The sequence below is a fragment of the Equus asinus genome, chromosome 25, assembly GCF_041296235.1.
Source record: "Equus asinus isolate D_3611 breed Donkey chromosome 25, EquAss-T2T_v2, whole genome shotgun sequence".
Taxonomy (NCBI): Eukaryota; Metazoa; Chordata; class Mammalia; order Perissodactyla; family Equidae; genus Equus; species Equus asinus.
The window spans coordinates 53703215-53723313 of NC_091814.1; the positions used below are offsets into that span (position 1 = coordinate 53703215).

At 37.9% G+C, this 20099-nt stretch overlaps 1 protein-coding gene across 5 annotated transcripts in view; it reads right to left on the bottom strand.

Annotated features, from left to right (window-relative positions):
- POU2F1 (POU class 2 homeobox 1) overlaps window positions 1-20099 on the bottom strand; it is a 165366-nt gene that overhangs the window by 16931 nt on the left and 128336 nt on the right. For all 5 annotated transcript variants that reach the window (XM_070497625.1, XM_044757628.2, XM_044757630.2 and 2 more), the window contains 5 exons: window positions 14728-14901; window positions 10437-10578; window positions 9033-9178; window positions 7807-7986; window positions 5794-5899 (listed from right to left, as the gene is read on the bottom strand). In XM_070497625.1, coding sequence (XP_070353726.1) covers window positions 5794-5899; window positions 7807-7986; window positions 9033-9178; window positions 10437-10578; window positions 14728-14901 — 748 coding nt within the window. The remainder of the gene's footprint in view (window positions 1-5793; window positions 5900-7806; window positions 7987-9032; window positions 9179-10436; window positions 10579-14727; window positions 14902-20099) is intronic.

Sequence of the window (20099 nt, forward strand, 5' to 3'; positions counted from 1 at the left end):
ATGACTGGATAAAGAAGATGTGGTATATATACGATGGAATACTACTCAGTCATAACAAAAAGACAAAATCATCCCATTTGCAACAACACGGATGGACTTGGAGAGAATTATGCTAAGCAAAATAAGCCAGACTGAGAAAGACAAACACTATGTGATTTCACTCATATGTGAAAGATAAAGGAACACATGGACAAAGAAAACAGTTCAGTTGTTGCCAGAGGAAGGGGGGAGGGGGTGGGCACAGGGGGTGAAAGGAGGCACTTATGTGGTGAAAGTCAAGAAATAATGTACAACTGAAATTTTCTAATGCTGTAAACTATTATGAACCTGATAAAAACAACAACAGCAACAAAATAAGCCTTGAAAGGATACAGCTGATCTGTGGTAACTCATCTTCCTACCAAAGCAGACTCCAAAACTCTTTAAAGGAAGACATCAACACCTCGTCATGCCCTGTAAATCCCTTTCTCCTGAGTAAGGGTAGATCTAGGAATATGATAAGCCACTCCTGTGTTTGGGTTATATTACATGAGGAAGGTATGTGAGAGGGCGTTATACGGTATGAGACCCTCCATAGTAGCTGACTGGAGGGAGATTCTCATGTTGGCTTTGAAGAAGCTGTCATGTGGTAAGAAGGTCACAAGGTTAGGAGTTGAGGGGGTAGCCTGTAGGAGTTAATAGGGACCCAGTTGACAGCCAGCAAAAAAGTGGGGACTGCAGTCCTATAATGACGAGGAACTGAATTCTGCCAACTCATGAACTTGGAGGAGGATCTTGAGCCTCTTATGAGGTTGCAGCCCTGGCCAACATTTTGATTTCAGCCTGGCAAGCCCCTGAGCAGAAGACCAGTTAGGCACGGGTTACACGCCTAAAGTTCCAACCTGCAGAAGTGTGAGATAGCAAATGAGTATTGGTTTAAGCCACTAAGTTTATGGTAATTTGTTAAGCAACAGAAAACTAATACAGTTGGAAAGAAACAGCAATGTCTGCTCTTACCACCTCCTTTGTACTGGAATTTCCAGCCTGTGCAATATTGATCTATCAACCTGAAACAAAACCCATATCACTGTTATAAAAGATGAGAAATGGCTCTTAAGTATATGAAAAGATGTACAATTTCACTCATGATTAGAAAGTTGAAATTAAAAGTACACTGAGATACAATTTCTCACATATCAGATTAGCAAAACTTAAAAGTGTAACACCACATTCTGCTGGAGAAGGGGGAAAGTGACACTCCCATATATTGTTTGGGGAATGAAAATAAGCGCAATCCTTTTGGAAGGCAATTTGGTAATATCTAACAAAACTACATAGGTGTGTACCTTTTGACTGAGCAATTCTACTTTACCCTAAAGAAACACTTCCAATACTACAAAAATACATATATAGAAGGTTATTCCTGCAGCATAGCTTGTAATTACAAAGTATTGGAAACAAACTCAACACCCTCACATCAGGAAGGGGGTTAAAGAAACTGTAGAACATCCACACAGTGCAGTACTCTGCAACAATAAAAAAGAATGAGGAAGATTTCTATGAACTAAGGTAGAGTGATTTCCAGGATATTTTGTTAAGTGAAAACAATGAAGTGCAAACGAGTACCTATCGTATGCTACCTTACAGTAACAAACAAGGGTACACAAAAAATACACATTTCTCCGCTCATTTGTTAAAGAAAACCCCGGAAATACAGGAAGGAGGAAGGGCACAGGTGGGAATGGGATGGAAAGGGTCCAGAGAATTGCGACGGAAGGAAACGAAATCTTTCTGGAGAGAACTTTGCGCATAGTCCTGACTTTTGAAACCGTGTTACTATCTCATACACTTAAAATCACAAGGATAGGAGGAAAAACACTACTATTAAATACAAACAGAACAAAGTAAACTGAATCTCAAATAAGTGATGTAACTACATGAAGAGGGTATAAAAAGAACTAACTCAAGTGACTTTTGAACACAGTATACGGACCATGTGCCTTCAGATTAAAGAGAAGAACCCTAAACAAACCCTGAACTCGGATCAGGAGGCCTCTTCTGTCAGATGCACGGCCCAGTGATTTGGAAGCTACTTTCTTTTCACCACAGGGCTGAGCAATTAAGTAACTATATTGCTGATAATGGGAGCCGGGTTTCTCATTGTCACTCAGGAGGGAGTGAAAATATGGCAAGAAGTAAGGACAGAAAAGCACGAACTATAGGGTGACTGAAACTGGAGATATCAGTACGAACTCATGGATTTTAATATAAATAGGTAACTAGATAAAGAAAAATATAGATGTGTGCAGGTGTATATATGTAAATACATATAAAATATATGTGTGTGTAGATACACACATATGGATATGTGTATGCACATCTATTTCTGTTGAGATGCTCTAGAAGAAATGACAACACAGTATCAATGAGCACGTCTAGTGCCTAGATCTTGGTTTCTAAGTACCTTTCCTCACCAAAAGGAACTAGGGATCCTTGGAGAAATGTCTGATTCCAGGCTGGGGGAGAGAAACTTTAAGATGAGATGGAATATCTTGTGTCAAAAAATAAGGAAGCACTCAAAGAATGCTAGCAACATGTCAACAGGGCACAGGAACCACCCTGAGTGGGGGGGGGGGGGGCCTCCTGATGACTAAATCTGGGAGAATTTGCACATTAAAATAAAAAATGATAGTAGGATTATAACCTACTGAATAAAGAAAGAATGTCTGAGTCCATACTGATACAGATAAATAGAGGAAAAGGAAAAGTTCATCCTTACAGTTGAAAGCCAACTAATAAATGTAGAAGAAATGATGGAATTATTTGAGAATCATAAAATAACAGATCAAGGCAAAAATCATCAACGGACACTAGTCAGTAAAGGTCTGAGGAACAACAGGATATTTGTAAAGTCTCAAACTCTCCATAAGACACTTACTAACTATGAAGAGTAAAATAGTAACTACACAATAAAAAACCTGGCAGAGACCACCACCTCAACAAAATGATCAAAGTTCCTATCTGCAATAGTGGGACTCAGCAACAGCGTGGTCTCCATATCACGCACACAGGAGGACTCAGCACCACTTCCGGGGGCTTCCTGCCCAAAGTGCCTAATCTGAATCCAGTCATGAGGAAACACGACATAAACCCGAGTTAAGGGACAGTCTACAAGATAGCTATGCTCTTCAAAAATATCCATGGCATAAAATACAAAGAAAGACTCAAACTGTCTCAAATTAAACAACACCAAAGAGACACAGCAACTGAACGCAATGCAGGATCCCAGATCTTCTTTTGTTATAAGGGATATTATTGGTACAAGCGGCAAAAGCTGAATGTGAATTGTTCACTGGATATTATTATTGAGTCAATGTTAATTTTCTGATTTTTGATAAATGTACTCTGGTTATATATGGAATTTCTTGCTTTTTAGAAAATACATAGTGAAGTATTTAGGGGTAAAGGGGCATGTCTGTCACTTGCTCTAAATCACATATACACACAGAAAGAGAAAAAGAAGAAAGCAAATACAGTAAGATTTTAACATTTGGAAAATCTGAGGGAAGAGATTTAGGATTTCTTTGTACGATTCTTCAACTTTTCTGTAAGTCTAAAATTATGTCAAGATAAAAAATTTAAGAAAAAGCTATATGTACAAAGGTGCTCATCACAGCATTATTTATAATAGTGAAAACTTCATTTATCCAATAATTAATTGCTGGGTATCTCACACTCTATGTGGTGTGCTAGACACCAAGGATACAACAGGGAACAGGCGAGACCAGTTACACGGCTTTGAGACCCAGCAGCTTCCTGGGATGCAAGATTGGCAGGGCTCAAACTGCAAAAGTTGGTCATCCTGGGTAGAACTTAACCATGACGGTACTGTATGGAAATGTTTACGAAACTTTAGTACAACTATTCAATATAATAAGGGCAAGTCAAAAGTAGAAATGTAAAAACTATAATAACACGGGAAGATACTTATTGTAAGATGTTAAGTAAAAAAAAAGGCAGGACACACTGTAAATACTGTAAGATTGTACATATAAAAAGACAAAGGCAAAATAGAAATAGTACTCACTGTTTGCATTTTTCCTATTTAAATTTCCTATAATGTTAAATTTTTTAATTAAATAAAAAATTCCTTATAAAAAAGTTACCAACATTTCAGAAAATAGTCATAATGAAATCTATCTACAAAAATGGGCTGAGCAATTGAGTCTAAGAAATGTGATTGGTTAGTTAGGATCATCAAAAACTGATAAAAAACTTTTGGTTAGTTTTGGGTATGTTTATCTTCTTAAAATTATTTTCTGTTTCAGATTTTTGCCACACTTTAGGGTAGATGCAAAGTTTCTGGTTATTAATGTCCGGACTATTAGAAAATTTTCTGCAGAAGATGGGTATGTCTTTAGACCTAACATAATATGCTTAAAATTTGTTGGGAAGGTAAGTTCAGTCCATAATTTACCAGAGGATGGCAGTCAGGGTGGACAGGAAGTTCCTCCAAGGCAGGAATTCCCCGTTCCTGGTGCCTGACACATGGCAACCCATCACCAACAGTCTGCTCATCAAGCTGAAGTGCTGAACACCACGCTGCTCAGAGGTTCCTAATTTGGAAGCTGCAAGCTCCTAAGGCACCACAAATGACCTTGGTGAGGTGGGGACTGATAGGGGTTGTTGCTCATGAACCTCCTTATATTTTACCAAAAATTGTGGGTATGTCTATTTCGTGAGGGGAAAAGTTTATAGCTTTCATCCAATTTTCAAAGAGGTCCAAGACCCAAGAGGTCAAGAAGTACTGTTCTATATAAACAGTCAAAATAATCAGATTTCCTAATAACTTAGAAATGTAATAAGTATATAAAGCCATTTATTTAATTTTTACACCATGGTTAGGTTACAGAGCCAAAGGGGTGATAGAAGAAGAAAATCAAATTCCCTAATTCTAGGTTAAATTCAAGCTTGACTGTGAAGTCTCACAAATCCATCCAATGATTTACTAGCACATAACCAACCTGGTGAATAATTACAGAAAGTCTTATGCATTATATATCATTAAAAAACTCCTGATGACAATGCTAAATTACTTTAAATGTATTTGGGAAACGTGCTATTTAAAGAAGACCAAAGGAAAAAAAATTATTTATTCATTTTCTAGCAAGCATGTTAGGCACTAAGCCAGGCAGTGAAATTTCAAAAAGAATACTTAGATCTTTTAAGAAGTGCAAAGTCTATTTTTATTATATCATTTATAATACAGGCAAGTGGAAATGAATAGTTTCCTGGGGAAGCTAAGGAATATTTCCAAGAAGAATTGGTATGTAAGCGGAAGTAGTTTCCTTGCTATCAGAAAGAAGCGTGGGCCATGGGGAAGTTTGCAAAAGCTGATGGAGCTCTCCTGCACACTGAGGATGGGTCAGAGAAAGGACCGGTGGAAGACAAAGTCCAGGCTGGAAATAATCTCCTATGAATTGATGATAAACCTAGATGTTCTCCTGAATGTAAAAACCTGCAGCTAGTGAAAGTTTTTAAGGAGAGGAGTTCAAAAAAAGCTGGTGTTTTTGAAAGATAACTCTGGGAGCAATGTAGAAGACAGACTAATGTGGGAAAGAACAAAAAAGACAGGAAAATCTTTATGCAAAAGTATTCTTTCTGAAAAATTAATTACGCCTGATTTTTTTGGAGTTCAGGTTTTCATACATAACTTTATCGTTAGTTAGAACCCTGATTCACAATGCAACAGCAGATTCTCACAGAAACCTGCCTGCCATTGCCCACCAGCTGCCAGGCCAGGCTGCTGCTTACCTGTAACAGAGAGATTGGTTACCGCGGCGCTGGTTAGAGGGAGGACTGGATTGACAGTGAGGGTAGTTGCTGCACTGCTCGTCACAAGGCTTGGCGTGGTTGCCACCTGGAGGTCAGAAATGAAAATATGCAAAAACATTTAACAATCAAAACTTAAAAATTTTTAAGTCCATACTGTAGACTTATTTTGCCTATAAAAATTTTTAAATTCCAGATATGACAGAATTAAAACAAAAGGGCTTGGGGCTGGCCCTGTGGCCAAGTGGTTAAAGTTTCCCACATTCTGTGCCTGTGGCCCAGGTTCGCAGGTTTGGATCCCGGGTGTGAACCTACTCCACTTGTCAGCCATGCTGTGGCGGCATCCCACATACAAAAAATGGAGGAAGATTGGCACAGATGTTAGCTCAGGGCTAATCTTCCTCAAGCAAAAGAAGAGGAGGATTGGCAACAGATATTAACCTCAGGGTGAATCTTCCTCACCAAAAAAACCAAAATAAAATAAAATAAAAAGGGCCTAAGAGGAAATGATTTTATAATCATTCTTTGACCTTGGAATTGAGAAAATTGGCATATGTTGAAAAGTTGCTATTAGCAGATGGTTTTTCACTGATATAATGGCTTTGTTCAGATTTAAAAAAGAAATAATAAAAAAACTTACATTTCAATAACGTTGGGTCAGATATCCTCTAAATCAGTAAGAAACATTATACTAATTATCAACTTAATCTAAACAAGAAAACTATTTAACAGGACGCAGGAATCAGGGGTTCTTGTACTCCTTTTATTTTTGACTATGTGACAGCAAGACTGTCTTGTTTTTGTTTTTAATGAGATGAAAACATGGAAAGAATGTGAAGACAATTTTTCAAAAACTGACAGTTTCTTTTTGAAATAAGATAAAATATGTCTACAGTTTTGTAAGAAGTACTGTCTTCCTTCTAGTACAAATAAACCCCAAACACAAAAGTCACCATAAAACAAAACTGTATCTAATGACTATCTTTTTCATAACTAGCTCATGAACTTTGTGACTAAAGTCCCACCATTTAACAATCACAGCCTTCATTTAACAAACTAATATGTACTCTTAATGATGACTTTGGTTTGAAAGCCTCCCAGTAGAACGATATTCAAATAAAATAAAAACAAATTAACAAGAAAGGATGAGAAATGCAAAGTCAGCAATCCTCCCATCTTTGGAATCCTGGCCAGAAATGTGGAGTCACATTTACAATCATCCTAAGGATCAAGGGAGTCACAGGACCACTGTGTGTCCCTTCGTCTAGGAATGCTCTTCTAACGCAAACAGCAGAAGTGACTCAATGAGAGGCCCACAAGTTTGAGAGTGAAGATCCGAGATGACTGTTTTCATACAAGTTCAGAGCTAAAGGTTATCTAAGAATTTACTGTCACTTAGTCACGTAGTTTAAGAAACTGCGCTTTAGGACCCAACGTGAACATAAGAAGCGACTAAAGATTCTTTTAGGCAACTGAAATCAGCAAATTTACTCCCACAGTTACAGAGTAGCCTAATAAACTACATAAGAGAATACTGGAACTGCAAAGAAACAGAAAAAAATTGGAATTATTCACTTAAAAAAAACCAACAATAAGTTCTTGGGCTAACGGCATGAGATTTAGTTACTTCGGTAACATTTAAAATGTGAATTTACAGTCATGTGCTGCATAACGTTTTGGTCAACAATAGACTGCACATGCGACGGTGCTCCCATAAGATGAGTACCCTGCAGCCTAGGTGCGCAGCAGGCTGTACCGCCCAGGTCTGTGTAAGTGCACTCTGTGATGTTCGCACAACGACGAAATTGCCAAACGATGCCCTTCTCAGAATGTGCTCCAGTCGTTAAGCAGCGCACGACTGTATACACATTTATTCAGCAGGAATATATACACAATAAATTCCTAAGTATTATGAAATAAGCTGATTTAACATGTCATTTGTAAAACTGTAAAAATTAGCCCTTGCACTTGCACCCCCTTCTCCTTCGCCCTTACCAGTGAGGTTGGGCTGGGGAAAATTGCTTTGATAGGTGAGCTGCTGGTCCCACCACTGCTTGGTGGGTTGATTCTTTTTTCTTTCTGGCGACGGTTACAAAACCAAACACGAATCACCTCCTTTTCCATATTGAGCTGATCAGCAATCATGGTGATCTCTTCCGAGGTAGGCTTTTGATTCTGAGGGGCGAAAAAAATAATCTTTTGGAATAACTTTTTGAATGATTGGCATAACCATGCATTATATAAATCAACAAATGGAGACGGACAAGTCACACAATGAAGCTGGAACATACATGACCATTCTGGCCCACTCTTAACAAGAAACTTCCATAGCTTGACATTCTAATGAACATATAGTTATTACATTTACTCATATTAACTTAGAATAAGTTATTCTTAATTTTTTTTTCATTTTTAGGGCAATTAATCTTGAATAAAATTAACAATCAATACAACTTTATATATGTATAGGAATTTACGAGTTTTCTCAGTGTTTCATGCACATGATCTCACTTGGACCATGTGAGGTGGGTAAGAAGTCTGTGGGGCAAGAAAGGCAGGTACTTCTCAGATAAAGTGACTTCAGCTTAAGAAATCAAGCGACTCGACCAATCGCACAGTTAATAGTGGTAGAGCTCATAATGACTCCTGATTTAGTGCTCTTTCCACTGTGCTCAAACCTTTTCTGAACAGAGAAGTCAAAATTTTGTTGGAAGCTTTGATTGTGATATTCTCTGGTAAAAAAAAAAAAAATTGCCAAATGTCTGTTGAATTAACTTGAACTCCATAGCCTGACATTCAAGGCCTGTATCTTCTGGTCCCACACTACTATTCTAGGCATACAGACACTAGAACTTAGCCAAACCAAACGATTGTGTTCCCCTGAAACACCTCCCGGTTTCTCTCCCTGGATGCCTTTGCTCATGCATCTCCTCGGCTGGAAGTGCTTTCCTCCCACCTCTCCCTGGCTGTGGAATGCTCCTGTATCCTATGCTGCCTCTGTCACACTGAGTACTCGCATTATGTGAGCCTGGTCTCTCCTGAACCTTGAAGCACTGGCTCTGTTTCCTGTGTTCAGTAACTTACTTTGTCTTATTATCTCCACTACCTTATAAGCATCCATAAGGGCCAAACTGACAAGTCCACCTTTTACCATCCACAGCACCTAACGTTAGTACTACACAGACAATCTCACGTACACGAGAAGCAAAAACCTCACTAACCTCCAGGAAACTCTTCTCTAAGGCCACACGGATGTTGGTCTCTATGCTGGTGCGTTTCTTCCTCCTGCGGTTCAAGCCCTCAATCCCCAGCCCTGGAGAGCTCAGGGCACTTGGACTGGAGAGCGCCGAATCAGACGAGAGGTTCTCTGGAAGAGAGAAGGAGACACAGAAATCAGATTAGCTGAGCATGAGTCACATATCTAATACACATATTACCACCACCACCAAAACTGACCAAAATATTGTAAGCTACAAGCCAGTAGGAAAGGTTTCATAACCTACGTTGAAATATCGTTCACTACCAGGGATCTCTCTACTGCTCTTACCGGTGTTCTTTGTCTCAGGATGGTCGACTATACTATCATCATTACTTTCTGATTTCCGTTTCTGAGAAAGCAGAAGTTTACTATTCCTACCCTTAGACTCAGCTCTACTTCTCCTGAGTTCTGTTCTTATGCTTTGCTTTTGTTTATTTATTTATTTACTCGCTCTAGGGATCAAAGGAAGAAAGCTTCTTGAAAATTATTGAATGTTTAATATCTATCTTGTAAATGACCTCTCATTTTATTGGCATAATTTAAGGTAGAAAACCCCCCAAAACCAAACAAACAATGAAATGCTTCTAAATTCTATAAAGTTTAAACAAGGTTTTGTTATCTAATATAGTTTAATGACCCTGGGCCTGGCACAGACATCTCTGAGTTTCTTCCCACTCTGTGTAAAATGAGGTGGAGGGAGGCCAGTGGTTCTCACCTGCAGACTCAGCAAGACACAGAGGCTGAGGCCTCACCCAGAGCTACGGAATCAGACTGCCCAAAGGTGGCTGTTACAGGTTTGTCTTTTCCAAAGACCTGATTTTTTTCACGGCTACAATGAAAGCCATAGTCTAGGGGGTCTCTAGGGTTCCTTATAGCTCTCCCAGTCTTTGATTCTGTGACCCCAAATCCAAATTTTCCCAAATGAAACGTCAGCACAAAACACATAAAACTAGCAGGTCAACTTTTTACATATGAAATATGTGGTCATTCTTAATAACAAATACAGAAACATTATCAGGAACAAGTTTATGATAATTCACTGAGGAAGAACCAAGAAACGTGTTTATCAAGTTTATCTAAATACACAGGCCTTCTTCTCGTCCTTCAATTGTCCCTAACCTTGGCTCAAATACGAGAAATGTTCCAAGGCTAAAAATTACTGCTGATTTTGTACATTGTAACTACTATTTAAATGAATTAGATCTCCAATTTATGTAGCCATAATTTATATTGACCCTCCCAACATTAGCGAGCATCAAGGCTCTATAGCACCAAGAACGCAATACAAAAGATAAACCCCAATTCATCCAATGATCCCCCATGTAAAATTCCAATGCATAACGAGATTTCCTATATATTCACCCACCTGCATCATTTAGCCACTTCTCCAAAAGTGGCTTTAACTTGCACATGTTCTTAAAGCTGAGGTTCAAGGCTTCAAAGCGAGAGATGGTAGTCTGGCTGAAGTCATTTCCATAGAGTTTACCCATCGCGAGCCCGACATCGCCCTGCACAGCAACACAGAGCAGAACGGGGACAGGAAGAGAGCAGACATTCAGCTCACTAAACGTCTACAGTCTGCACTCCAGGGTGCTGCTCCAGACAAAGAATCAACAATCACTCCATTTAGTGGATCCCACAAAAACGTCCATCCTTAGGGTGAGCAGAGTACTCCAGTGAGGACTCTTGTTAGTTAGGCCTTGATTGTGACCACATTCAAAACTGTCCCATATTCTCGCTGTTTGGAATCTCTTCTTGCTATCTTATATAATAATCAAGACATCAAATATTTCTACTAAGTCTCAAAAGAAGCGCTGACATTCTAACAAGCCCCTTAATTGATACAACCAAAGTGTTTTAAGTAATCTTTAAGTTTACCTGGATCACCCATAGGATTAATAGACGTAACTGTCTAGATAACCTCAGGTTTCTCTGAACTAACCAAACTTCCCATAAATCACTTTAAAATTTAGAAATGTCTCATTCTTTTATTTTCCTGTAAAGTATTTCTGGAAGCAGTGAAAAAAATCTATTTTCCACCCTTAGTTTGGATTTCAAAGTTGGTTACAAAAAACAGGTATTCTAAAAGTCTACTTTTGTAACCATTACAGAGATAGAAATTCACAGTAGAGAGGCCTGACCCATTTAGTCAAACCTTCATGGGCACTGGGAACTTGGTAACCTTAGAGCAACAGAACAATGATCCCTGAATATATTACAAAAGATGTCCTTCTCTATAAGCCTAGAACCTTTGAAATGTACACAGCGCTTTTCTTCTAGCCGAATCTCTCTTGTTAAAGCTGGAAAAAGCCATATCTTCACAGTTATTTTATGTACGGGTAATAGAAGCTCATGGAGTTCTAATGATTCATCCTCTCATTTCAATTAGTTTAGTGACAGGGTAGAAAGAAAGGCAACTTTCTTGCCAAAGTACTATAGAGCTAATTCTATTATGAGATAGTCAACTCCCAAGTATGCTGGCAACACTTACTTTGAATCGGGATTATCCCAGTCCTTTGATTTTCCTCGCTACACTACATCTTTTGGATATGACATTGTTTATTAGCACCTACATCAGATGGCAGGTAGTCAAAGGAAGGAAAGCATATTTTTTTAAACTCCATTTTCTTACTGGTGAGCAACTTCTAATAAAAAGTTTAACAGAGGAGAAATGTTGAAACTATAAGATAAAATGGTGCCTAGAGAATACCTGAACTTCAACGGATCCATGGCCTAGGCCTTCCCCTAGGACAGCCACCCGCCACATGTCACTAAGTTCCAAGTCATTGAAATTTAATAAATCAAACAGTTCCTGAGCACCACCAGGCACCTTTCAAGCGCTCAGTCGCCACGTGGGCAGTGGTCTTGTATTGGGCAGCACAATCCAGAACATTCCCATCATCACACAAAGTTTTACTGACAGCTCTGAATATACTATCTTTAACCAGAACAGAGTGGCCTGCTTACTGATTTCCTTCCAACTGAAGTAAAACTCAAAGAACCAGGACAGTGTGAGCAATGCATAAGTGCTACCCATTCTATATATAAAAATATTTCTCTAGACACAGGCTTATCTATATCAGTATCTCTATACATTTACTAAATCTTCATTCAGTCAACTAATATTCACTAAGTGCCACTATATGTCATGCACTAAACATGCTATTTGTCACAGGTATTCAGGTCTTGCTCACTTTATTTGTTTAGATTACAGCTTTCTAGAAAACTGGGGCCAACTGAACTTTGCAATTCTCTGAGTCCAAGACCTGTTGTAGCAGTTAGTACGGCAATAAATGTTTTCTGATATTGTCTCTGCAACATTCACTAAGAATTTTTAAACTTCTGTAATATCCTTCTGTGAAAAGTAACAATATTGAGAAGTAAACAAAAAATAAAATATCTATTCACAAATTGCATCATAAGAAACAATGTCTTAAGTTGGTGGCTGGAAATAAAGCTAAAACTATGGCAATAAACAACAAATATACTTAATGGAGACTTCCAACATAATTTTACTTCTCATATTTAAATTATTTAAATGAATAAAAAGCAACAGCTCCCTCAGTTAATGCACTAGTTTTCATTAATCTGATATGTGCTTGGTTCAGCGCTTCTCTCCCTTGCTAGACCCTTGGGTTCTGCCTCACAACAGTGAATGTTTTAAGCAGTTGCCTCAGACATAATCTGAAGGACATTACATCCCTTTGATATTTTCTAAAAGAGCAAAAGGAAAAAAGGAACGAAAATTGGGATTAGGAAATAATGAGCGCACCGCACGTGAGGAAAGTGTTATACTATGGTGTGCCTTTTAATTACGTAATGACATCTGTACGAAGCCTTCGATAACCAATCTGGTAATTAGAAAATAACTACTGTTTAAAACATCTAATAACATGTACATTTATTCAGGGAACAGCGATCTTTTTGCTTGTTTCAACTAATAACTTGAATGCCTAACTTCCCTTTGTGTACGTGCGGGCACAGAAGTAAACTGGAAACAGAGCAACCTTCCAATAACTACAATCCAGGTCGACGGCTGCAAAACAAAGGGCGATTTTCTCATCCTGCATCGGTTACATGTGCTTTAATCTACGCAGTGGAATTTTCTGCAATGTTGCTACTGCTATGTCAAAGTCATTTCGAAAAATAAGGAAAAGTCGTGCCAAATAATAGGACAAAACCAAGAAGCGGAACACGAGACCAGAGGGAAGCTGGTTTACACATCAAAGAGAGAAGGAGAAACAAACACCAGCAATATGTTGGGTCGAATGCCACAGGAAGGCAAACCACTATTTGGGGAAAAGTTGAAGATTTTTAAAAGCCTTAACATCCTTGGGATATCACTGAGGCAACAATCTCCTAGGGAACCTAAGAGTATGCTGTGCTAATCACCTAAAAGCTGAAGCACTGCTCAATATGCTGACCTGGTACTTGCTTAAGCTTAACTCACCCCTATCAATTTAGTTGTATCTTTAGCTTTCTTTTTAAACACAAGCCAAATCATTTAGATGCTTCAAAAGCACTAAAATCATTCTGAATTGCAATTTGCTTCTTCACAACTGAAACTTTTCATAAATATAACTGCATTTTCTCTAAAATTACATCTACTTAAAAATCATTTTATGTTGCTAATATATAACTACTTTCTTAGAGCAAGAATAAATTATCAAAGAAACGTAAGGAATGAAAGTCTGTTCTTAAAAAAACACAGAACACACACGGGGCTGTCATGCCTGTTTCTGATCTACCAGAGCAGGTAGTGCATTACTGTCCTCAAAACAGAATAATCTGGAGAGTATTTAAGCAGTGGCTTACATCTGGAAACAAAACATCAGGTTTCTCCTGATTCCATAAAAACACCCAATGTAATCTACACTTCAGTCATTTTTTTTTCAACTAATGGTCTTATTTCATTTTACATAAATTTCATTCAGTTTAATTCTTTTCCTGCTTTAAAAGTATTATTTGTGACATGTTAATCAAAGAGTAAGTCAGTGGCAGGACATGGAACAAAAACGCTATACTCAGGTGCCATTTAAACCATCAAACTTATTCCACTTTAAAAGCCCTCTGCTGGATGATATTTAAAATTAATTTTAAAAAATTAATTTGGATTTAGATTAATTTGGATTTTCATCTTCAACAGATTCTTATTCGTGTGTATGTGTGTGTGTCCACTGACACCCTCCCCTCAAGAAAAACTTAACTTAAACAAGTCTTTCAAACTTTTCCCCTTTCAGCTGCTATAAAAGACCCTACAATCTTCTTTTCTCTCTCAATCTTAAATATATAGCACTAAGGCCTAGAATCAGATGCTCTTCAAATAACAAACCCTCGCGATAGTTACATCACCCTCCAATCTCATCTTTTAAATTCTCACCATTTATTGGTATAATTATAATTTCAGAAGCCTGTGTTCTGAAAAAAACCTTAAAGGTTTTAACCTAACAATAAATCATAAATTTGTAACTGAATATATACAATAATAGTCTATACTTATAAATGCAGGCTATGACCAAGAAAAAGTTACAATCTAAAACTAAAAAACAACAAAGCTGAGGAACATGCAGTTCCTCAGAAACCTCTGTGGACACATACAGCCAGTATCTGAGCCCAGCCAAGGAGGGAAAACTAAGTCAAGGGGAGGTTCATCCTACCTGAGTAAATCCAAGTTTGATTCGTCTTTGTTTGAAGGTCTTGGCAAACTGCTCAAGCTCCTCAAGGTCACTGGGCTCCTCCAAGCTAGGGGTATCGATTCGCTTTGGTGTCGACTGGCTCTGTGGAAGTGTCTGAATTGGGGTTGCTGCTATTGTGCGTGTTGGGGTTGCTGGCTGTTAGAGAAGGACAGAAGGATAAGAACAAACATACAAAGAAATATGTTTACAACTGGAATGTGCTGCAAGTAAACAACTTAAGGAAATAGTTATATTCAGGGAGAACTATGAAGACCATGTAACATTGCAGAAGGCGCGACATGATGTTCAGTGAGACAAGCAGAGTGTGAAATTATGTATACTCTATAGCTAAGGCTAAACATGTAAGTCTATGGAAAACTTGAGTACACAAAACCGAAACTCATTATATTTGGGTTTTCAAGTGGTCTGAATATATACATCTTATGCCTTTTAATAAATTAGACTTGATTTTAAAAAATCTATTTCATAAATATACCACTTAAACTATAAATTTCAAAACAGCCAGACTATATATGTCTTGTTTATCACTATCATATCTCCAACTTGTGACACAATATTATGAAAATAATATTATAAGACTATCAAAACTATTTTAAGGGGGAAAAGTAAATCATCTATAAGTTTAAAGAACTTAATGTAATAGCTTCATTTTTCTGTATTTGTTCAAGTTTTCTTCCACAGATCTACATTTTTTTCTTTTTTACCCTGTTTTTAATTTGTTGCACTAAATTTATTTAATCTGTACATGTTTCTCTCACAAACTATAAGGAGTTTTCAAACCTCCAACAAAAGGCATGCATCCCACAGATCAGAGTAATTTTTATAATGTGATTAAGACACTGGAAGGGAACATAAGGCACAAACTGAAGCAGTAACCTTTTTTTTAATTGAGGTATGATTGACATACAAGATAGCTATACATATTTAATATATACATCTTGATGAGTGTGAAGGATACATCCAGGAATACATAGTGTCACCATATACATATACACCATATACAACGCCCTAAACTCTTCCATCAGCTCTAGAAGTTTCCTCCCTCCCTCAGATTTACACTTTTAATCTTAACTCTAACCAAGGTATACATAATTTTACCTTCTGCTTTTCTCATTTAACATTATGTTTCAACTTTTTTTCTGTGGTGTTTCAGTCTTCACAATTATCATTTTCAAAGGCTAACTGAGGCAATGTTAGCACAATTTATTTAACAATTTCTTCATTGCTAGGTACTTTTTCATTTATGTTTTCACTAACCTGGGTAACACCACAATGAAAGCCTTTTGGCCACGCAGTTCTTTTCTCCCTCTTTGGAATCAGTTCTTTGAGATAAACTCACAAAGCTTTTCTGCAACTGGATAAATGCCATCGCCAACGCCACGGCTTCTGATACATATCATAATGTTGGTTCTCACTATGCCGTGCTCTCCACACGATTTGTGTTCGTTTTTTTAAAACGTTTTGCTAATTCAGGGAGTAAATGGCACTTCACTGTTGCGTTAATTCATATTTCTCTTATTATTCAAAGTAAAAATTTTCTCATGTGTCAATTATTATTTGTATTTTCTATGACGTGAACCGACTTACATCCATAATCCATTTCTATATTGATATTCTTATTCTCATCCTCATCCTTAACGAGCTCATCAAAAGTTATAAATTAAGCCTCTGTCTATTGTATTAATGCAAATAATTTTCTCAATCTGCTTTTTTCCTTTTAGTTTTTAGTGTACATAAGTTTTAAACTATCATTTGGGTAAACTTTTTTCCCTCCTTTCTAATGTTTCCTGTTTCCTCAAATCTGAGAAAGCTTTCACTTATTTCTAACTTGGTAAAATTCCTTTTAATATTCTGCTAGCTGCTTCTATGTATTTTAAAATATTTACTTATTTAAATCCATCTAAAGTTTACTTGGGGACACGAAGGTATAATCTTTCTCTTTTTAAAAAGAAAATATTAAATTTCCTTATGACACAACACAAGGCTACTTAGCTTTACTCACAAGCCCTGAAGAGAGTTCACCAGTAGGAGGTGCTGCCCTGACTGTGCATGACTGCTCAGCCGACCCCTCCTGCGACAGGCAGCCCAGGTGAGAGATTACACACTAGGATTACACGTGATCTATGGCTGTCAGCTTTTTTCTCATAAATTAAATGGGTCATATACCCCTAATGTTGACCTCATTAGTAATATGCTCTCTCCAACTGAACTAACTGGCCCAGAAAACTACACGACAGACATCACACAGGCCTACAACTGGGGTAAGCTCTTCTCTATCATTCTGCTTCAATGAAGACAGCAAGGTTCATCTCTATGACAGGTTGACACTGAGTGATTTTTAACCTGACCATTCTGGAAGAGACAAAAACAGTGCCAACCATTAGGATCCTATGAGGTGGCACACTTCCCAGGGAAACTGGCCGACAGGTAGAGGAGAGTCTCAACTATCAGACTGTTACTTCATCTCAGGCTTGAAGTAGCTCCGTTCTCAAATAACGGAGGACTAAAAGCAGCCCGGGGACCTTTAGGTGGGGTGGCTACAGGTAAACTATCCCAACTCCCGAAACCTCAGGTTGGACTGGGCCAGATCTAGAAACAGTAGAGCTGAATTCAGCGTGCAGGAGTCAAGAGGAAGCTGCAATAGCCCTGCCACTGTGTGTAGAGCATGAATGCCAGGAAGGAATGGCTGGTATAGGCTTTTTTCACAACTCTAACCTTATTTTTATATTCTGCATATTCACAATCAAACGCACCATTTAAAAGTGTACGGTCTGATGTGTTCTGACAACTGTATGTAGTCATACAACTGCTACCACGATTAAGATACAGAACATTTCCATCACCTGCAAAAGTTCGTTTGTGCCCTTTGCAGCCAATCCCCAACCCTAGCCCTGAGTCCACGGCAACCACCGATACAATTTCTGTCACTGTAGTTTTGTCTATTCTAAAATGCCATACAAATTGAATCATATAGTCTACAGTCTTTTATGTGTGGCTTCTTTCACTTAGCATAACGCTTTTAAAATTCATATGTTTGTTAACTGTATCAGCAGTACACCTCTTTCTATTGCTGAGTAGCAGTCCATCATATGGATATGCCAAAGTTTACGTTATCTATTCACTAGCTGATGGACATTTAGGTTGTTTCCAGTTTGGGGTGATTATGAATAAAACTGCTATGAACAATGATGCAGAGGTCTTTGTGTGGACATACGCTTTCATTTCTAGGAGTGGAATTTCTGGGTCCTAAGGTTCATGTACATTTAATTTTATAAGAAACTGCCAAACTGTCTTTCAAAGTGTCTGTACTACTTCGCAACTCCACTAGCAATGTGTGAGAGCTCCAATTGCTATATGTTCTCACTAACACCTGGTATTGTCATAGTCTTTCAGTGATATTTCATTTGCATTTCCCTGATGACTAATGATTTTGAGCATCTTTTTCATATGCTTACTGGGCATTCACATATCTTCTTTGGTGAAGCATCTTGAAATATTCTGTACATCCCCCGCTTTTAAAAAAATCAGCTTGCCTTATTATTGAGTTGTATGGGTTCCTTATACATTCTGGATCTAAGTCTTTTATCATATACAAGTTTTAAGAATATTTTGTTCCAGTCTGTGGCTTTTCTTTTCATTCTCTTAACAGAAGTTTTTAACTTCTATGAAATTAAATTTATCAATTTTTTATTTTATGATTAGTGCTTTTGTGTCCCATTTAAGAAATCTTTACCTTACCCAAGGACACAAAAATTTTTCCCTAAGTTTTCTTCTACAAGTGTACGTCTACAACCCATTTCAAATTAACCTTCGTATATGGTATGAAAGAGGGATCCACGTTCATTTTTTTGCCTTTGGCTAGCCCATTGTTTCAGCACCACTTCTTGAAAAGGCTTTCCCTTCCAATGCAACCCTCTGGCACCTCTGTGTAACATCAGTCGGCCACGTGTCTGTGGTCTATCGGACCCTCTATCGTGTTCCGCTTCTATCCGCATGCCAGTGTCCCAGTGTCTTCATTACTGTAGCTTTATAATGATTCTTGGCATCAGGTGGGCCTTCGACTTCCTTACTTTTCAAAACTGTTCGGCTATTCCATGTCCTGTACAATTCCAGATAAATGTAAGAACCAGCATGCAAGTTTCTACAGACAAACGCTGGGTATTCCTTGGGATTATGTTGAATCTACAGATTAAGTCAGAGAGAATTCCCATTTTAACAACCTAATCTTCTGATTCATGAACATACTATATCTTCTCCATTTATTTAGGTCTTCTTTAATACCTATATTTCATAGTTTTCAATGTATAAGTCTTACAAACGTTTTGTTGAATTTATCCTTAAGTACTGTAAATATTTTTCTTAATTTTGATTTCCAAATGATCATTGTTAGTAGATAGATTTTTGTATGTTGACTTTGTATCTTACATACTTGCTAAACTCACTTAATTTGAGCAGCTTTTTTGTAGATTCCTTAGGATTTTCTACATATACGATCATGTCATCTACCAACTAAAACAGTTTGACTTCTTCCTTTCTAATCTTTATGTTCTTTCTTTCTTCTTCACTCCCAGGAACTTCAGTATAATGCTGAATAAAAGTGGTAACAGTGGACATCCCTGCCTTGCTCCTGAGCTCAGGGGGAAGTATTCAGTCTTTAAGATGTTGGAGTTTTTTGGTATATGCCTTGTACCAGTTTTGCAGAAGTTTTTTGGTTTTTTTAATGATAAACAGATGTTAAATTTTGTCAAATCCGGCAATGTGTTAGTATTCAGTGATAACTTCCATGTCTACTGACAAAGAGAGTCAGAGATTCAGGACGGGGATTCAGGATCAGCCAGTTCAATCACCTAACTTACAGATGAGAAAACAGAGGTCCAAAGAGGTGAAGCGATGCGCTCCGAGCCACAGCTGAGCGAGCAGCAGAAGTAGGTCTAAAGCTTAAACCTCTATGCGCCTAGACCTGTGCTTTTCATACAGTTAAACTCTGGCAGAAAGGAGCTACAGCAACATCTGAGAGTTGAGCAGAAAAAAGACACAGAGAGCAGAGCTTCTTTGCAGCTTCTGAGAAAGGGCAAGCGGCAGCGCTGGGCTTACCGGAGGTACTGAGTTCATAGCTCAAGTGGCAATGTCTACTGCCAAGTACGGGGGAGGCGCCAAAGAGCCAGAACTCATTGCTTATTTGCCAGGAACACAGTTATTCTTTACAAACATACAAGAAAATAGGGACACCTTGAAAATTTTCAAAGACTACATCAATTTGGTACCATTGCTTTACCAAGCTGTTAAGCCCAGCTTTGAATTTTTGGTCAAATTTTGTTTTTTGGTCAGTTTTT